Source organism: Lepisosteus platostomus, chromosome 3 (assembly GCF_059453375.1).
Source record: "Lepisosteus platostomus isolate fLepPlt1 chromosome 3, fLepPlt1.hap1, whole genome shotgun sequence".
Lineage (NCBI taxonomy): Eukaryota > Metazoa > Chordata > Actinopteri > Semionotiformes > Lepisosteidae > Lepisosteus > Lepisosteus platostomus.
In genome coordinates this window covers 24,676,950-24,696,410 of record NC_142613.1, presented here as the reverse complement: position 1 = coordinate 24,696,410, position 19,461 = coordinate 24,676,950, and the positions used below count along the sequence as shown (strand labels likewise).

General features: G+C 36.4%; 1 protein-coding gene across 2 annotated transcripts in view; it reads left to right on the top strand.

The window, feature by feature from the left end:
* Positions 1-19,461, top strand: part of igf2r (insulin-like growth factor 2 receptor) — a 100,122-nt gene that overhangs the window by 26,128 nt on the left and 54,533 nt on the right. For both annotated transcript variants that reach the window (XR_015935366.1, XM_088625107.1), the window contains exons 13-24: positions 3,168-3,314; positions 3,905-4,042; positions 5,591-5,735; positions 8,273-8,447; positions 8,663-8,778; positions 10,236-10,398; positions 10,577-10,756; positions 12,076-12,174; positions 12,708-12,809; positions 15,161-15,329; positions 16,840-17,013; positions 18,811-18,954. Coding sequence is in view for 1 of the 2 variants with exons in the window: in XM_088625107.1 (XP_088481233.1) it covers positions 3,168-3,314; positions 3,905-4,042; positions 5,591-5,735; positions 8,273-8,447; positions 8,663-8,778; positions 10,236-10,398; positions 10,577-10,756; positions 12,076-12,174; positions 12,708-12,809; positions 15,161-15,329; positions 16,840-17,013; positions 18,811-18,954 (1,752 nt within the window). In the remaining variant the exon portion in view is untranslated. The remainder of the gene's footprint in view (positions 1-3,167; positions 3,315-3,904; positions 4,043-5,590; positions 5,736-8,272; positions 8,448-8,662; positions 8,779-10,235; positions 10,399-10,576; positions 10,757-12,075; positions 12,175-12,707; positions 12,810-15,160; positions 15,330-16,839; positions 17,014-18,810; positions 18,955-19,461) is intronic.

Here is a 19,461-nt window from a genome sequence, read left to right as displayed (position 1 = left end):
TAACAGCACCCTGAAGTGGCCCGCTATACAGTTTCAAATTTAATGTGGCCCTTGGCCAAAAAAGTTTGCCCACCCCTGGGTTATATATTCCTAAGAAAGAAGAGCCCTAGGACAAAACAACTAGGAAATTTACCACCACACACACCCATTATATGGACAAGCAGACTTCAAGAAGTATTGAATCAGTTAATCAATTATTTATCAAATCCACCTATCCTTGGGTATCCAGACTTCATTCAGCCATTTGTGTTACACTGTGATGCATGGAATGGAAAGATGTTTGTAATTGCTTATGGTTCTAGGACACTTACACCACTGGAGAAAAATTAACTTATTCAATCTGGAAATCTGTGAAAAAATGGGCCATCTGTGAGCATTCTTTTGGGACTATTTGTACAATGCACCATAATTTGTTGTATATACAGACAACAATCTGCTCACCTAAATGCAAAAGGTCACAAATGGGTAGCACAGCTCGCAGATTTCAACTTCACCATCAAGTACTGCCCTGGCAAGTCCAATGCTGATGCTGATGGTCTTTCTCGAATGCCAATGGACATAGACAGCTATATGAACCAGTGCACCAAGGAAATAGACCAAGAGGAATTAGTGCTTCAATGCTCAGAGTATCAGTAGAACAGGAGAAGCCATCACAAGGAACCCAAACAGTCATTGCAAATGCATACAAAAACACGCAGTTTCACTGTCTCGGTCAACCTTTGACTACACAAGAGATCAGAAATGACCCTGTCGTCGGAAGAATTTTGCAATACAAAATAAGGAATCATTTGCCCCCCAAAGGAGTACAAGTAGAAAATCCTTATGTCAATGTACTGTTGAAGCAGTGGGCTAAGTTACATGTGGACAAAGGGGTGTTACACAGGAAAACATCTGAATGAGATCAGCTAATTTTGCCAAAAGAATACCATCCACTCGTATTTCTGGGGCTGCCTCAGGAGATGGAACTCCTTGGTGTGAGTAGCACATTCAGCCTCATCTGGCATGTATTCTATTGGACTTAGATGCAAAATTATACTTAACATTTTTGACACAAGTCTGTAACTACCTCAAGAAAAAGAAGCCAAATAAACCAGTAAAAGCACCATTACAATTACCACAACTTATCCATTTGAAATGGTGTCTGTTGATTTTCTGCAGTTGGAAACCTGTAAACAGGGATATGAATACTTCTTAGTGGTGATGGATCATTATACACAAGCATACGCTCCTAAAAACAAAACTGCCAAGACTTTTTTAACAACAAATTCTCAAATTCGGGTTTCCAAATAAGATTCACCAAGACATGGGGAAGGAGATTGAGAATCAGGTGTTCTCAAGGTTGAGAGAACTCTGGCATCTATGGTTCCCACTCCACTACATATCATCCCCAAGGAAATGGTCAAGTCAAAATGTTTAACCCTACACTGTTATCCATGCTGAGGACTAACTGAAAAGGAGAAAGCTGACTGGGAAAGTTTCCAGGCAAAATTTGTACCTGCTTATAATTATACTTGTTCTGAGGCCACTGGTTTCACACCTTATCTCACCTGGCTTCTCACCTCCCTTTTTGGGAGAACTCCAAGACTCCCTATCAACATTCTGTTCAACCTAAACGTTGACAGGACAAGTGAAACCTACAATGACTATGCAACAAATTGGCAAAAGAGAAAGAGGGAAGCATACCAAATTGCATCGAAAACAAATAAAGAAGCAGCTAGGGGGGAAGCCTACTATGACAGGAGTGTTCATGGGAATGAGTTGCACCCTGGGCCGAGTCCTTATTCGGAATTTGAATGAGGGGGTAGGACTGGGCAAGAGTTGGTTTTACTGGGAAGATAAGGTTCACGTAGTTGTGGGAAGGAAAAGCAAGGAGTCCAGTCTATGAAGTGAAACCGGAGAGTGCGGAGTTAAAAGTTGTGATCCATAGGAATCATGTGATTACTTACCAGTGAAAGGACCTGAGTTGACTCCATACAGTAAAAAACAGAGAGAAATGGATTTCTGCAGCAGAAAAGGAAAGCTTATAAAAGACCACAGACTCAACAGGACTCTTGACGGTAAATTAGAAGAGGAATATCATCTTAGGTATGCTTCACCTACACAACAAAGGGACAACAATCTCAGGACTAGTGGTTCAGTTGTAAACCCTGATGCTAAGAGTTTTCAACCCCAATTAATACAGCACACCAGTGGGTACCATCTGGCATCACCCAATGTAGATGGAGATATACAAAGGCCACTAAATGAGGGAATACAGAAGGACAGTTGTACTGTGCTTGAGAATCAAGATCTCAAAGAAATAACTGAAATCGATAACTTTTATGAGAAAAACAAATCTAATCCTCCTCTGCACCCATACTCTCAAAAGCAAAGATGTCCACCAATTATACTGACCTATGAAACCTTGGGAGAACCCTCTAATTTAATCTGAGACCTTAAAGTAAAAGGTGTTTTCAGGTGATTTCATTGATACTTACGAGGTCTAGGTATTGGATACAAAAATGGCCCAGAGACTAACCAATATTATTTTATCATAAGGGCATCCGTAACCTTGTGAAACGCTGATAGAAATGGTCAAATGTGCGAGGAAAAAAACATCCACCTTAATCTTTGGAAAATATTTGGTAATTTTCAAATTCCCTTCACTTCTATTACTTACTCTTAAGAACATAAGAAGTGTTACAAATGGTGCCATTTGGTACATCTAGCCTGTAAAAAAGAACACGCCACTCCTTATCTGGGAATCGAATGTGGCCGCAGTGGTGTGAACACCAAATCCTAACCATTAGAACACCTGACAAGGTGGCTTCTTGTCTGCACGCACAGACGTTAACAATACATTAAACTCTTATGGGTGAATTTAAATACTCGTTTATTCATCCATCTATTATCTATTCACTTTATCTAATACAGGGTTATGGGGAAGCCGGAGCCTATCCCGACAAACAACAGGTGCAAGGCAGGGTACACCCTGGATGTGATGTCTGTCCATTGAAAAGTTGTGTTTATAAATTAAAAATGTTTTTGAAATAAAATAAACTTCACAAAGTAACAAGAGTTTCTTTTGTGCATCTTGCTCTGTAGTTAATTAGTAAATACAAGCTCAGCTCAAGTGATCTGATTTGGATGAAGAAGATGTTTAAAGCATTTTTATATTTTTTTTCCAGGACAAGATGGAAAAGCAAGGAATTTGGGCAAATTTGTTTCCAGTCCTATAAAGGACAACAATAATATTCGCCTTACATATACAGAAGGTGACACCTGCAAGAAAGACACAAAAATTAAAACAGTTATTATATTGTTGTGCAAACCTGGTAAGTTTATAAAATATCCCTTATTGTGTTAAATGTACTATTGCTATTAGAGTGGATGAATTATAAGCAGATACACTTTTGAATGAAAAGGTAAATCAGGCAATCTTCTGACAAAATGAGAGTATAGGATGGGAGATATTAAATTAAAAATATAACTTAAAAAAATTCCAAATTGCTTAACATATCTCTGCACCACCAAATACTTGTTTTCAGTGTTATCCTTTATATCATGTCCTATCTTTTAATTTTTTTTTTGTTAAGGTGGATTATAATGCTTATATTGCTATAAGCATATACACTTTCTTCAAGTGTATAATGTTAACTTTGGTTGTTCCTTATGATTAAGGTACATTCTTCTTCAAAAGTACACCTCTGTAACAAAATCAAGTGGGCATGGCATTCAGATTTATGCTTCTCGTTTTTGTTTTTTTTTATGCATGCTGTTCTGTTATTTTTAAAAATAAAAACATGGAAATGTCATGAAAAGAAGACAAACATCAAAATCAACATTTGACAATCAGGCTTTGTCTGTAGCTTTCTCAGAATCTGGCTCACACAATGCTAATATAAGATGTCTGTTCTCAATTAAGGTGACCTGGAAAGTGCCCCTTTGTTGAGGAGTGTGTCCAGTGATGAGTGTGTCTATGAGTTTGAGTGGCACACGGCCGCTGCTTGTGTCATGTCCATGACTGTGGGAGACAACTGTATTGTGTCCAATCCCCAGGCTGGTAGGTAACCTTTCTTATTGAGGTCAAATAGACCACTTAGTTACTGTCTTTGTACATTTTAGTTGCTGTGTTATATAGGTGTAGATTTGAGGACACTATCATAAGAAACAAAAAGTAGCACTATTTTGTCTGTATTTATTAATTTTGTACTGTGCTAAAGGTCTTGTGATCCAACACTGGTCTTGGAGGTCCAGTATATTTGCAGGGCTTCGAGGTCTCCTTAAATCAGCAGCATCCAAAAAGCTGGGAAAAGTTAGTAATCTGGTCCAAGTTAGTCCAAAATGAGCTAATTTATATTGCCTTGCAAAGTTATTTACCCCCTATCAATGATGTTCCATTTTGTTGAATTGCAAAAGATGTATACACATTTTAAGTGCATATTTTAATCAGAACTTGAAATTTCAAACTGTATGTTTATGAGTGAAAGAAGATAAATGTAATTAAAAACAGCATAGAAAAAAATATTGATAGCATAAATATTCAGCTCATCTGCTGCAACTAGTTCAGGTACACAACATTTTGAGCATGATAATGTACATTCTCTCATTAAGAAGTTGAGGGTGCATCATATCACCCAAACTCTGTCTATTGTCCCTCCAAACTAAGCAGCAGATGGGGATTTAATATATTAGGAATACCATTTTTAGTCCAACATCTATTTTGAAACAACTGGAGAGTTGTGTTTCTGAAATATGAGAAATTGTTCATAAGCCAAAAAAATTCCCAAATACTCAAAGTCTGCTCTTATGACAGAATGGTGAACCCATCTCATGCTCTGAATGGGGTTTGCAACAAACTTTTTAAGTGATATTGCAAACATCTGACCGAAGGTTTTGTGATCAGACAGGACAAAATCAGAGCTTTCTGGTCTAAATGTTATGCATGGTTAACCCAGTCAACACCATGCGTTCTGTCAAATATGATCACCATGGACTGGGAAGCTTATCAAGGGTTTTAGGAACATAAATGGAGAAAAGTACTAGCAAATCTTAAAGGAAAACCTACTTCAGATAAGGACAGAGCTCCAATGAAATTGCTTAAGAATAAGAAAGCGAGTTCCTGAGTGGCCAAGTCAAAGCTTTAACTTGAACCTGTGGCAAGACTTGAAAATTGCTCCCTCAACAATCTCCAACTTATTTGATGACGTTTAAGCACATTTGCACAGAATGGGCAAATATTACACCATCCGCGAACTAGGATTAATGAAAACTTTTACACACACACCAGTCCTCTGGAACTGAAGTTGTATCACTCTGCCCTAGATTAGCCTCATGTTTAGTTATTTTGTTTTTAATTCTTTGCTTCAAAATATTTTAAATAATTTTAAAATGATAATTTAATTAAGATATTTCAAATGTATCCCTTTTCATTACTTAAATCTTAATTAAAAATGTTTCACCTAACTGAACAGACAAAGCAGTTGCAGTTGAATGTGGAATTCTCTTAGAGGGCAGGTGTTTGCAGGAAAATGGATGATTTCAGTATATTTGACCCACAACATCGCTTTGTATTTGTATGGAGTGGGGATTGTTTCTTTGTCCTTGGCAGGGTTTTCTTTTGACCTTTCGCCACTCAGAAATGCAGATGGATACAATGTCTCCAGTGGGGATTATGAGTATTTCCTCAATGTCTGTGGCTCGGTTAAGGAAGGAATCTGCACTGCAAATGCAGGGGCATGTCAGGTAGACAAAAGGTAAGAGGTTGTATTTTTAATTTTTGTGTTTCTAAAATGTAGTAGCTGGACAATGTAAAAATAAAAACTTGGGAGTATAAAGCTCCTGCATTTATAAATAAACCTTAAACCCTCTTGAATTCTAATGATTACAGAATGTAATGATGTAAAGTGATGTTTGTTTCAGTAAATAGCCTTGATGACGAATAAGCAAAGTGATGGGATACTGCAGTATGTCAATAACTGCAGTATGTTTTGCATGGTTATATTACTGGCAGAATTTAATTTTGTGCCATACAGTAAGTTGTATCATCCTTAGTGGAAAGATTTTAATGTTCTTAAATTTATAGTTGTTTGGTGCAACATAATATACAGTGCCTTGCGAAAGTATTCGGCCCCCTTGAACTTTTCAACCTTTTGCCACATTTCAGGCTTCAAACATAAAGATATAAATTTTTTATTTTATGTGAAGAATCACCAACAAGTGGGACACAATTGTGAAGTGGAACGAAATCTATTGGATTTTTGAAACTTTTTTAACTAATAAAAAAATGAAAAGTGGGGCGTGCAAAATTATTCGGCCCCTTTACTTTCAGTGCAGCAAACTCACTCCAGAAGTTCAGCGAGGATCTCTGAATGATCCAATGTTGTCCTAAATGACTGATGGTGATAAATAGAATCCACCTGTGTGTAATCAAGTCTCTGTATAAATGCACCTGCTCTGTGATAGTCTCAAGGTTCTGTTGAAAGCGCAGAGAGCATCATGAAGACCAAGGAACACACCAGGCAGGTCCGTAATACTGTTGTGGAGAAGTTTAAAGCCGGATTTGGATACAAAAAGATTTCCCAAGCTTCAAACATCCCAAGGAGCACTGTGCAAGCGATCATAGATAGATAGATACTTTATTGATCCCGTGAGGGAAATTGCAGTGCAACAGCAGCTTAACACACACAACACAGCCACAGTGTAACGAATTATATACTAATAGTACAATACATACAATACAATACAAGAGTTACTCACAGTCCGTACACACAAGAGGAAACTAGAACAGAACAGTACACAGAAAATCGTATCACACGTATGAATATAAATATAGATGTAACCATAGATATAAATAGATAGAAATAGATATAAATCATCTTGAAATGGAAGGAGTATAAGACCACTGCAAATCTACCAAGACCTGGCCGTCCCTCTAAACTTTCAGCTCAGACAAGGAGAAGACTGATCAGAGATGCAGCCAAGAGGCCCATGATCACTCTGGATGAACTGCAGAGAACTACAGCTGAGGTGGGAGAGTCTGTCCATAGGACAACAATCAGTCTTACACTGCACAAATCTGGCCTTTATGGAAGAGTGGCAAGAAGAAAGCCATTTCTCAAAGATATCCATAAAAAGTCTCGTCTAAAGTTTGCCACAAGCCACCTGGGAGACACCCCAAACATGTGGAAGAAGGTGCTCTGGTCAGATGAAACCAAAATCGAACTTTTTGGCCACAATGCAAAACGATATGTTTGGCGTAAAAGCAACACAGCTCATCACCCTCAACACACCATCCCCACTGTCAAACATGGTGGTGGCAGCATCATGGTTTGGGCCTGCTTTTCTTCAGCAGGGACAGGGAAGATGGTTAAAATTGAGGGGAAGATGGATGCAGCCAAATACAGGACCATTCTGGATGAAAACCTGTTTGGAGTCTGCAAAAGACCTGAAACTGGGACGGAGATTTATCTTCCAACAAGACAATGATCCCAAACATACAGCAAAATCTACAAAGGAATGGTTCACAAATAAACGTATCCAGGTGTTTGAATGGCCAAGTCAAAGTCCAGACCTGAATCCAATCGAGAATCTGTGGAAAGAGCTGAAAACTGCTGTTCACAAACGCTCTCCATCCAACCTCACTGAGCTCGAGCTGTTTTGCAAGGAAGAATGGGCAAGAATTTCAGTCTCTCGATGTGCAAAACTGATAGAGACATACCCCAAGCGACTTGCAGCTGTAATCGCAGCAAAAGGTGGCTCTGCAAAGTATTAACGCAAGGGGGCCGAATAATTTTGCACGCCCCACTTTTCATTTTTTTTATTAGTTAAAAAAGTTTCAAAAATCCAATAGATTTCGTTCCACTTCACAATTGTGTCCCACTTGTTGGTGATTCTTCACATAAAATAAAAAAATTATATCTTTATGTTTGAAGCCTGAAATGTGGCAAAAGGTTGAAAAGTTCAAGGAGGCCGAATACTTTCGCAAGGCACTGTATACATTTACAAAACAAAGAAATCTATTCTTGATGTCAGTACGGATATCCGAGTGCATTTTCTATAAGTTGTGCACTGACACTTGCTGCCACAGATGCTGATTTTGTAGAATAGTTTATATTCTGCTATTAAGCTATTAAGAAATAAGAATTGTGCATATCTTGCCTGTTTCTGAGGTGTGAAGAGATGAAAGTTGTACATAAAACTGATTTCCTAAAGTTTTGCATTTGCATTTAAGAAATTTCACATTTCCACCGTAAATTGTAATTTTTTTATTTTGTGTTTTTTGTTTGTGCAGCGGCAGCTCTTGGAATCTCGGTGATTTCAATTCCAAGCTGTCATACTATGATGGACTGATCCATCTGAATTACAGAAATGGGTCAAAGTACAATAACAGACTGCACACTCAGCGCTCGACTTTCATTTCCTTTCTATGTGACAGGGAGGCTGGAGTGGGCCTACCTGAGTACCAGGTAACAAAACATACAACAGTCTCTCCCTCATGTTTCTGCTATCACAGAAGAATTGAACTGAACCAAGAATTATCTGATATTTATACAGTATGCTTTCACTTTGTACTGCTGAATTGCTATAAGGATGTGTATCAATTAATCAGGACTAGGTAAAAAATTAAAGCAACACATTCATCTTGTAAATGAGAAATTATTCACATTTTCTGTGGCTTTAGGTTGAAGACAACTATACCTACAATTTTAAATGGTATACATCATATGCATGTCCAGAGATGCCAATTGAATGTATGGTGACAGACTTAAAGACTATGCAGCAGTATGACTTATCCCGGTGAGTAATCACGGTAATCAATCACTACAACATTTAGAGTTCTAAAATCTTATAAACCACGCTTTTCTTGTTCTCCAACACAACCTGTCCTTAAAGTACTTTTTTTATTAAAGATGTTGCACTAGTTGACATATAGTAGAATATGCAGATGAGAACTCAAACATTTTAGAACATGCAAGAAACAGGATTTTTAACAGGTCCTCTAGGTAAGACCCATCCATAAAATAAGCAACAAATCTAAACCAAGCATGATATGCCATTACATTTAATTTCTTTTACTTTGTTAGGTTATGGAAACATAAATGATCATATATAATGATAATTATAAATGATAAAATGAAAAGCTACAAAATCTAGCATGGGGAAATAGGACTTTTATATTTTGATTTTAAAGTTTTTGGTAATGCTCCTTATAGCTGAACATGGTAGACAATGAAAAAAATGTGTGTGTTTGATTTGAGAACTGAATACAGACATTTCATTCCATTTACCATAATGGGTGGTAAATGCAGTGATATAATTAGTACCACAGGTATCTGTATTAGGACAACTGTTTTAACTAATTAATATCAATCTTTTTGATTCTGTTAGGCTATTCCGGTTCACACATTATATAAAAATATAGGGATTAGCTAGCACTTTAGAAGTGGTAAAGGATTTTCTCAAGAACTTAGAATTCAAGACTGGGTAATGAGCTAGCAGATAACAATTGATGTAATCAAGTACAGAGTGTTACATCAAGGTAGCACAGACATAAATGATCAAATAAGATGCTGAATCACTGACTTTGAAGAAGCTTTCAATGAAAGACATATTTTCTGTATGTTGACAAATTATTTTCATTTTTTAAAGAATTTGAGGAAGCAAAAGGCCATAAGAATGCTGTTTTAGTTAAAAATATAGTATTTAAAATAATGGATGTTCTTTTACAATTGTACAATGCACTAGTAAGACCTTATTTAACGTATTGTAAGCAATTGTAGCCACTGCATTACTAAATGCACTGGAATCATCCCAGAGAAGAAGTATAGGTACAGGCCTGACTAAAAGAACTGTTTTCTGGCTGGCATTTAAATATTGAGAATCCTCGAAGGAACTGACTAATTCATTTGGTGGTGTCTTCTGAAAAACGTCAAAAATGAAATGTACTAGAATGCAAGTAAAAACTACAAGGAAATGTTCTTAAAACTGAGAACAGGAGTCTCTTTTTTTTAATCATTGTGGGAGACACTACCCAGCCATGTTGTTGCAACCAATAGCCTGGTCCCTATAAAAAACAAAGTAGATATGTAGTAGGGTTTGTACTATTTTCTATGTCTATTTTCTCTGTATTTTTCTCATGTTTTTTAATTTGTATATACTGTGTCAATTATTTTTGTCATGCTCCAGACAAAGCTGGTATTTGGCTGCTTTCCATTTCTTCAAAAGCAGAATCACCTTTATTTTCTTTAATTCAGTTTGTCCAAGTCTGAAGGTAGCGATGAAAACTGGCAAGCAATGGACAGCTCTCAGCCAGGCAACCGGAGAAAATATTACATTAATGTGTGCCGTCCTTTGAACCACATACCAGGATGTGATCGCTATGCTTCTGTCTGCGAGATGAAGTATGAAGTACAGGAGGTCAGTTCAATAACATGTAATGGAATCTGAATATAATTCTCTCTGTTGGTATTCATGTCTTGGAAGCACTTCTGGGAAATTATATTTGTTTAGTAAAAAAAATACAGTATAGTGAAAAAATTAAATAAATGACTCCTGAAACACTTTTCTCAAGGGTGTATTTTGTGTGTTACTTTAGGGCATAATGGTTGAGAAAGTTTCTGTTAGCAATTTGGGAATTGCCAAGAAGGGCCCGATGATTGAAGATGAAAACCACCTTCTCTTGGAATACAGTGATGGCTCTGCATGTGTCAACGAGGATGGCAACAGGATAGCGTACACCACACGCATCCACTTGGTCTGTTCCAGGGGGATTCTGGTAAGTGCACTGTGACAGTTCAACCCATCTTTCACCCTGTTTTACCCCCAAGACAATTATTTTCTCTTTTTATTACAGTAAATTGTTTGTAGTAGAATGGACGTGTAAAACATAGAACAGGCGATAACTTTAGTTACATGGTTTACTGTTCTGTCCAGCATTGACAAAATTGGTTAATTTTTAATTCTGCCAAAAGTTTAATTCTTTATTTAAAAAAAGCTTTATACTGAAACTTCTAAAACTATGTCAAAAAGAAGGTGGAGTCTTATTCATGTACATAATCTTTGCAAAATCAGTATAATTTAGTAATACTGTAAAGAAGTTTGTAGACTTCATGTAATAATTCACCATGACTTTACATACATAAACAAAACTGACTTGATGCCCTTGTCTGTCCATTTGAGCAGTGAGTTTTACAGATGTGGTTCTGCACCTGAGAAAGTCTGTCATATTGTGTGGAGTTTAGTCTGAGTTGGAATAAAACTGGACGTGGATTAGCAGATAATGAATTGGACGATACTTGTGTGACAAGTCCTTAAGATACCCTTGAAACCATGCAGTACCTTATATACTGTATGAGCAGGATAACTGTAAAGTCCTATCAAAATTTAACAGTGAGAATTGAGAGAGGACAGCAGATTTGCTGGTTTAAAGTGCAAACTGTAGAATCCAGGACATATTGAAACCCCAGTCAGTAAAGCATTACATTAGGGTAATTTTGATTAAATAAAGGCATGATTCAATATTGCAGCATTAGAAATGTAGAGCCAGGGGGTCCTAACCAAACAGAGTTATGCAGGTAGAAGAAAGTATCATTCCTAACATGAGTTTCAAATGATAATGGTTTTTCAAAGCCATCACTAATGTTTCTGATTTCAATCAGAAATTACAAACATTTTATAAAGTAATTGAGTAGGCATTTGGTCTTATTACAGTTTAGCTTAAAGTTTGGTCTCATCTAAATTTTAGCCTTAGGTAGACCCAGATATGCAGAAATATTAGTCATAGTATCTGATGGAAAAACCTAGAAACTGTCCACATTCAAGTTTGCTGTTCCTGACAGCTGCAGGGTCCTCTAGCTGTTTATTTAACCTAAACTTTTATTTAAGTAAAACTCTGATTTCATTCTGGAAGTTTGAAATCTTTTTTTCTGGCACAGGATACTGCATGTGACGGGGGAACAGAAGATCAAGAAAACTAAGCATAGGTTTTACTTAATCTATGTTAAATTAAACTTTAATACTAAAAATGCAAAGAAAGGGATATTTAGTTAAAAACTCTGTACAAGGAATCATGGTGTGCACCATTTGTTTCCTCAGTCTTCTGGCCCTCGTTTCCTCATGAATCAGAACTGTACTGCCACCTTTCTGTGGGAAACTGAAGCTGCATGTGTCATTTCCACCTCTGAGGAGAGTAACGTAAGTGTGAAAATATTTTTGTCATGTTTGTGTTTTTAGCTTTATGTAATTAAAGTAATTCAGTTCACACAACAAATACACCTAAAAGTTCATTATTTTTAATGATTTTTTGCCATGCTTTAATTTACATATTTATGCTTGATTTTAGTTTAGAAAAGATTGCCTGCTTTTGTTGTACCATAGCAGCAGACCTTTTGGTTTTCACGCAGTGTAATTAATCAGAAGATCCCTACACTTAAAAACTTTACGTTTAAATTAAACTTTAAGTTAAACTTTAAAAGAACTTGTTGAGTGAGCAGAGAGATACAAATTAGGCAAATGTATGAATGATTTATTGTGAAATGGCTTCTCTTTTTCTGGATGTTGTGAGCATAAAGCATGTCAGTTATGGTGTGAAAGCAAAATGATTCCTGTGACATGGAATAAATTATCTTTAGGATACTCCAATGAACACATATCTTTCTTTATCTGTCCCTAGAGGTGGTTTGTCTCCTTCAGAGGGGAAAAATAACCTAAATTTCTCTTTATTTTAGACTTGCACTTTGAAAGATCCAAGCACTGGGTTTGAATTCAACCTGCAGCCTCTTGCTTCCAAAACCGGATATGAAGCTTTAGGAAATGGGAAAAAATTCAAGGTATATTAGAAAAAATAAATTTCTGCAAAACAAAAAATTGTATCAGTTTTAACACTGATGATGATGTGAATCCTGCCACAAATATGCATTTTCTGTGCATACTTGTAACTTGTACTTTTGACTACAGAACATATGTCTAAGAGGTTCAGTTGCAATTATGTTATTGATCTTGAAGATGGGAAACAGACGATTGAATTTAATTGTGATAGAAGAGTCTTAGCCAGGTCAATTTTATAGCCTGTTACTGGATTTTTCCTTTGATTTTGAAAAAAGTCAAACAAATATGTATTTTGTGATAGCATGGAGAGTTCTTTGATACAGCAGATATTAAAAGTCTTATCTCCCTTATTGAAATTTCAGTTTTTGTTGATGTAAAGGCTGAAATCAATGCAAATCATGTCAGATCTTTTTTCACCATTAATAAGATCTTGTAACCAACAATATTTAAGCAAAACAAAAATCAATCATTCTTAGGAAAAATAATTAAAAATAAAAAACTTTCAATGCCACGGGTGCATAAATGTGCACACCCTTTAACTAATACTTTCCGAAAACACCTTTTTGCTTTGATTACAGCAGTAAATCTGTTTGGATAGGTCTCTATCAATTTAGCACACCGGTATTTTGCAATTTTATCCCACTCTTCTTTGCAGAAGAGTACAAGCTCAGTCAAATTGCGAGGGCATCTCCTGTGCACAGCCCTCTTTAGGTCAGTTGACATATCTTCTAAAGGATTGAAGTCCAGGCTCTGACTGGGCCATTCCAGGACATTAATCTTCCTTTTTCTAAGCCATGCCTTGGTTGAGTTTGCCTTGTGCTTCAGATCATTGCCGTGCTGAAAGGTGAAATTCTTCTTAACTTTAGTTTTCTGGCAGAAGGCAGCAGATTTTGTACCAAAATATCTTGATATTTGGACCTATTCATTTTCCCCTGTATCCTGATCAGAGCCCCTGTTCCCGCTGAAGAGAAGCAGATCCATATCATGATGCTGCCACCACCATGCTTGACAGTGGATATTATGTTCTTTGGGTGATTAGCTGTGTGGCTTTGCGCCAAACATATTTTTTTTGTAATTAAGGCCAAAATGTTCTACTTTGGTCTCATCAGATCATAAGGCATTTTTCCATATGGTGTGAGATTGGGAGATTGAATGTGTTTTTTTGCAAAAGTTGTACAAGCTTGGATGTTCTTTTTGTGAGAAATGACTTCTGTCTTGCCACCCTACCCCACAGCTCAGACTTGTGGAGAATACACAAAATGGTTGTAATATGCAGGGAGTGGCCAGTTACTGCCATTCCTGCAGCTCCTTTAAGGTTGCCGTTGGCCTCTTGGTAGCCTCTGTGATGAGCTTTCTCCTTGCCCGGTCATCGATTTTAGAGGGATGTCCTGATCTTTGCAATGTCCTGGTGCCATATTTCTTCTACTTCTTAATGATGGTCTTCACAGTGTTTCATGATATATGTAATGCCTTCAGAATTATTTTATATTCCCCTCCTGATCTGTACCTTTCAATAATAAGATCCTGTAGATCTTCTGTTAGTTCCTTGTGGACCATGGTTATCTCTGCACTACACAACCAAGAAACCTTTTGGGAAGTCCTAATGGAACAGCTGATTTTATTTAGGTCTAATCAGAATCACTTCAGTTCATGTCAGTTAAAGGCAAATTACCTATGTATGATTTGGAATGGGATTGGTTAAATCTGAACACAGTTACAAACCCCTTTATATAGGGGGTGCACACTTATGCAACCTAGGCATTGAAAGTTTTTTAATTGTTTTTTCCTAAAAATGATCCATTTGTTTTTCACTTAAGTATTGTTGGTTACAAGATCTTATTAAAAGGTGAAAAAGGTCTGAAATGGTTTGTCTTGATTTCAATGAAATTTCAATAAGGGTGTGTAGACTTTTGATATCCACTGTGTAGTATCTCATCTGAAAGACAGCTCTCACTTAACACAGTGCCCCTTAATCATTGTTCTGTTGTGCTGGTTTAGAATGTCCTTATTTTCTTTTGGTAACCCAATAAAAGTATTAACTAAGCCCAGCCTTGTTATACGAGCAATTAATTTGTGAATCTGGGTGGCATATTCATGTTGATTATTTGTATTTTAATCTGTAGGCGTTGTAGTCGGTAATCATTGGGTACTGGGTTTATTTTATAAGCAACCCAGAGTTTTGTTTCCTGTGAAAGGTACCAGTTATTCAAAAGATGCAGAATGTTTCCATTTACCATCCCAGTCCAGATCAGCAATATAAAACGGCAAAAAATGTGCTTAAAACTGTTGTAGATTTACTAGAGAAATCATGCAGTTGTCTACCTATTCAATTGACTTTTCATTTTGTTGCTAGGTTAATATATGTGATTCACTAGATGAGTGTGGAACAGACAAGCCAGCTGCTGGGTGTGAGATTGAGGATGGGAAACCTCTGGGTCCGGTTGGTGTGACAAAATCTCTGCAGTTCTCGACTGAAGGCCTATTGACACTCACTTACAAAGGGGACCTTGATGTAGCCACAGGTAGGAAAGACTGAAGTTTCTCAAACAGGCAGTTTCGGCAGACACTTCCCCTATTAAATTACATGAGATAATAGGGTGGAGTATGCTTTCATTTAGACTATAGAAATTCTACCTGTTGATGTGGAGCTATAAACTTGGTAAATCTTACCTTGGCAATTTTGTCATAATTGTTTTTTTTTTTCATTTTTACCTTGGTTTTGCTTTGATGCTCCAGTAAAGTAAAGCATAATGAGGCAAGATGAAACCATTTGAAATAGAAAAACTGAAGTAAAAGCTGACAAAACTATGTTAAATCTATTTGGCCACAAAACTAAAAATCAGCATTTGCTTTCCTGTCAAAATTATTGAATTTAGAAAGAAAAACATTTATTATGTGAAGCTTCATTTCAATTTATTTTCATACAATAGATAAGATCACTTTATTGGCCATATACAATTTCTTGTATTAGGAATTTGTCTTTTTCGCATAAATGAATGTGAAATGAATGAACTATGAATAAGTTATTAAAAACTTCTGTTAAAAGTTGTCAATATATATCGTTGTCCATAATATTGACATGCATTTTACTACATGTCTTACTGCATTTAAATATTTTACACTGTAATCCTACATTTAACTCAATATTGCAAGTGATCAAGCATTTTCATATATAAAGTTAATACTGTAACAAATAGAGTGTATTTGAATATCTCTGAAATACAGAGATACCAAATGAATATCTAGTTTCTGGTACTTTCACACACATGATAAAAATTAACATTAATTGCAACCCCTGTATTCAGCATATCACAACACAACATATCTTGGTGTATCCGGCTCAGCTCGGTAATGAACAAGCAACAATAAAACTTAGGTTTATACAAATACACAATTTAGAATGTTTCACTACTTTTATTTACAGGTATTTACAATTCTGTGAGCCACAATTCTGCCTTCAACACATATAGAAATGACAGAATTTTGACACAGAAAATTAAAATTAAATTAAATTGAATTTAAGAGGGAAACTGCATCCTATTAAACAAGGATTCTGCACAGGACTAAATCAGTCTTTTGAAACAGAAAAGGATGCTAAATGACTGGGGACCTATTGTCCTGTTCCAAATAATGCATTGCATAGCAAGGAGAAGTTTTTTTGTGCATTCCACAAATATGAAATCAGTATTTCCACAAAATGTAGAACAGGAAACCCCTTTTTAAAACCCTGGTACACTTTCCATGTTCAGCTTCCCTGGATAGATCCTGGTTTCTATGTAAAAACAAAAAGGAGGAAAACTTTTATCACTGCCACTTATGTCTCTGCTCATCCTTCCTTTCTCTCATTCCTCTGATTTCTCTTTATTTGTCTTGTTTATTATGTGTCCTTACTCCCGTGCAGCTGGCTTAATGGCGTTACTTGGAATGATACAGTCACTGTTAAATATTGATGTTCTAAGAATATTAGGGAGTGCTGTATTTTAACAGAGTTGAGGCAAGTTTAGTAACTCTCTGGTCTTCACTGCCCTACAGGAATCAGCAAGACTTATATCATCAACTTCATCTGTGACCAGGACATCTACCCTGGAACACTGAATCTGGTGACAGAGGAGATGAGCTCTACTACACATGTCACTCATGATGTCTTCTTTGAGGTTCACACAGCCTTGGCCTGTGCTCCTGCCCCTGTGAACTGTGAAGTCACTGGTAAGCTGAAATTGAGAACACAAAGAAGTCTTGTGTCCAATGCGTTTTTCTGGCCTGCGTTTAGTGATTTGTATCTGCTTGCTTTCCAGGTGCCCATCTTGCAAAACATTAGTTCGGTGACAGTAGTTAGGGAATGTAATCATAAACAGTGAAATGTTCAAGCAGAATTTTACTTTCCCTGCACTCATACATACAGTGGGTGCAGAAAGTATTGGCCACATTTTGTTGTTACAACTGGAAAACTCAGTAGACTTATATATTTTTTTCCCTTTTGATCCATACAACATCCTCCACAATAGCAATGTGTTTACAAGTTTGAAGCTAAAAACATAAAGGGTTTTTCGGGTTAAAAAATCCTAAAAATCTTCATCCCAGGGAATACTGTTAAATAAATTATCAGGAAGTGGAGGACATATAAAACTACTCAGAATCTTCAACAACCAGGTTGTCTTCCAAAACTCAGCAACGAGGCAAGGGGGACATTGGTCATAGAAGCAGTCACAAGGTCGAAAACAACCCTCAAAGACCTACAATGTCTCATAACTGAGATGAGAGAATCTGTGAGTGAGTCAACAACGCCTCAGGTACTCCACAAATCTGGGCTGTATGGTAGAATGGTAAGGAGGAAGCATTTGAAAAAGCTCACAGGAAGTCCTATCTTGAATATGCAAAAAGGCTATGAAACAATATGGAAACAATTTTGTGGTCTGATGAGACAAAAAATCATTTTAATTGTTAATTTAATAACTACATTAAGTTGATTGGCTTCAATTCCAAGTGTTATATCTGGTGAAAAAAGAGCACTGCTCATCACTGTCTAAAGAACATTTCCACATTGAAACATGGTGGTGGCTGCATAACGTTGTGGGGTTGCTTTGCAGTGCCAGGGACTGTTAGGCTTATCAATATAGAGGGCAGTTTGGAAAGAGCAAAATATAGGCAGATTCTGGAGCAAAACCTAGAACCTCTGCTTCCCCAGTAACCTGCATCATCTGGAGCAGTTCTGGAAATAAGAGAGGGTGAAAATTAAATCTGCAAGATGTGAAAAGCTGGTTACAATATACAGCAAAGGACTTGATGCTGTTAATGTTGCAAATGGGAAAGCAACTAAATGTTAAATGCTCAGGGAGGTGAATACTTGTCCAAGTTAGATTTCTCAGTTTTCTATTATTCATAAAACATTATTTTATAATTAAAAGTATTGTGCCCAATCAAAATGTTAAGTATGTTTTGATAATTGTACAAAAAATAATCCTGTTTTGCAGTTCGAGGTTGTAACACAGCAAAATGTGGTAGGCAAGGGGGTCAAGACTTTCTACATACTGTATTTGATTGATATTCCTTTTGATTTGACTCAAATGAAATGTTTTCTTCCACCATTTGCAACATTTCCTTTAAAGTTTGAGAGGCCAGATTGCCAGCCACAGCCATAGAGAGTTTTAGATTTACCAGGAGCACAGAGATGGTACTCTGGCTTCCATGAACTAGGAAGGATAAATCATCTCGGTATTATCCTCTTTATTTTGTTACTGTATTTGCTCAGTTTGACAAAAATGAATTTGTATTATGTAGGCACAGTCCCTAAGAGTTTATTTTATTCAGTAAATCCTGAATCTGTGTCACAATATCAGGTCAATGGAGAGGTAGACATTCTACTTTAAACAGAACAGGGTAATGAGTGTACATGGCTTAAGAAATGGATGTCTAATCATTTTAGATCATCTGAAATTTACTGTAATTTCATGCTTAGTCAAATAATATCTAAATTATTTAACAGAGCTTATGATATGTTTTCAGATTCATTTGGCAATGAGTATGATCTCAGTGACCTTAGTAGAGATGACGCTCCTTGGCAGGCAATTGACACTTCTGCAGATGCAAAACAAAGGACTTTTTACATCAATATCTGTAAGCCATTGCCTTTGGTGCGTGGCTGCCCTGGTGAGTTAAGTTTTTAATTATTTATTTTAAAAGGGAGTTTGATTATTTTGGTATTTCACCTTAGATTGTTTAATTTCTTCTATATTCACAGTGTAACCTTTGGGGTGTACGACTATCACGGCACACCAAAATAGATGTTTCTAATAAATGTTATCGCAGTGTGTCCCTTCAATGATTAATGGTTTAACCATGTCTTCTCAGACCTTTAATAAACTAAACACTTAAGCAAAAAGTAAAATGGTGAGGAGAGGCAATATCACCTTCATTAGATTTCATAAGGGTGACTAAGGTTAGAATAAGTTAATGTGTATGGTATTGTGTAATAAATGTCATTTTGAACAGGTGTAATGTAGGAGCTTTTTAATGAAATGAAGGTGCACAAGATGCTTAATTGCATTTGTATACACGTGACATATTAACTCATTAAAATGTAAAACGATCTTAAAAATTAAGAGTAAGGAAAGAGTAATTCTAGCAATAAATATATTTTAAATAAATGTTAGTTTT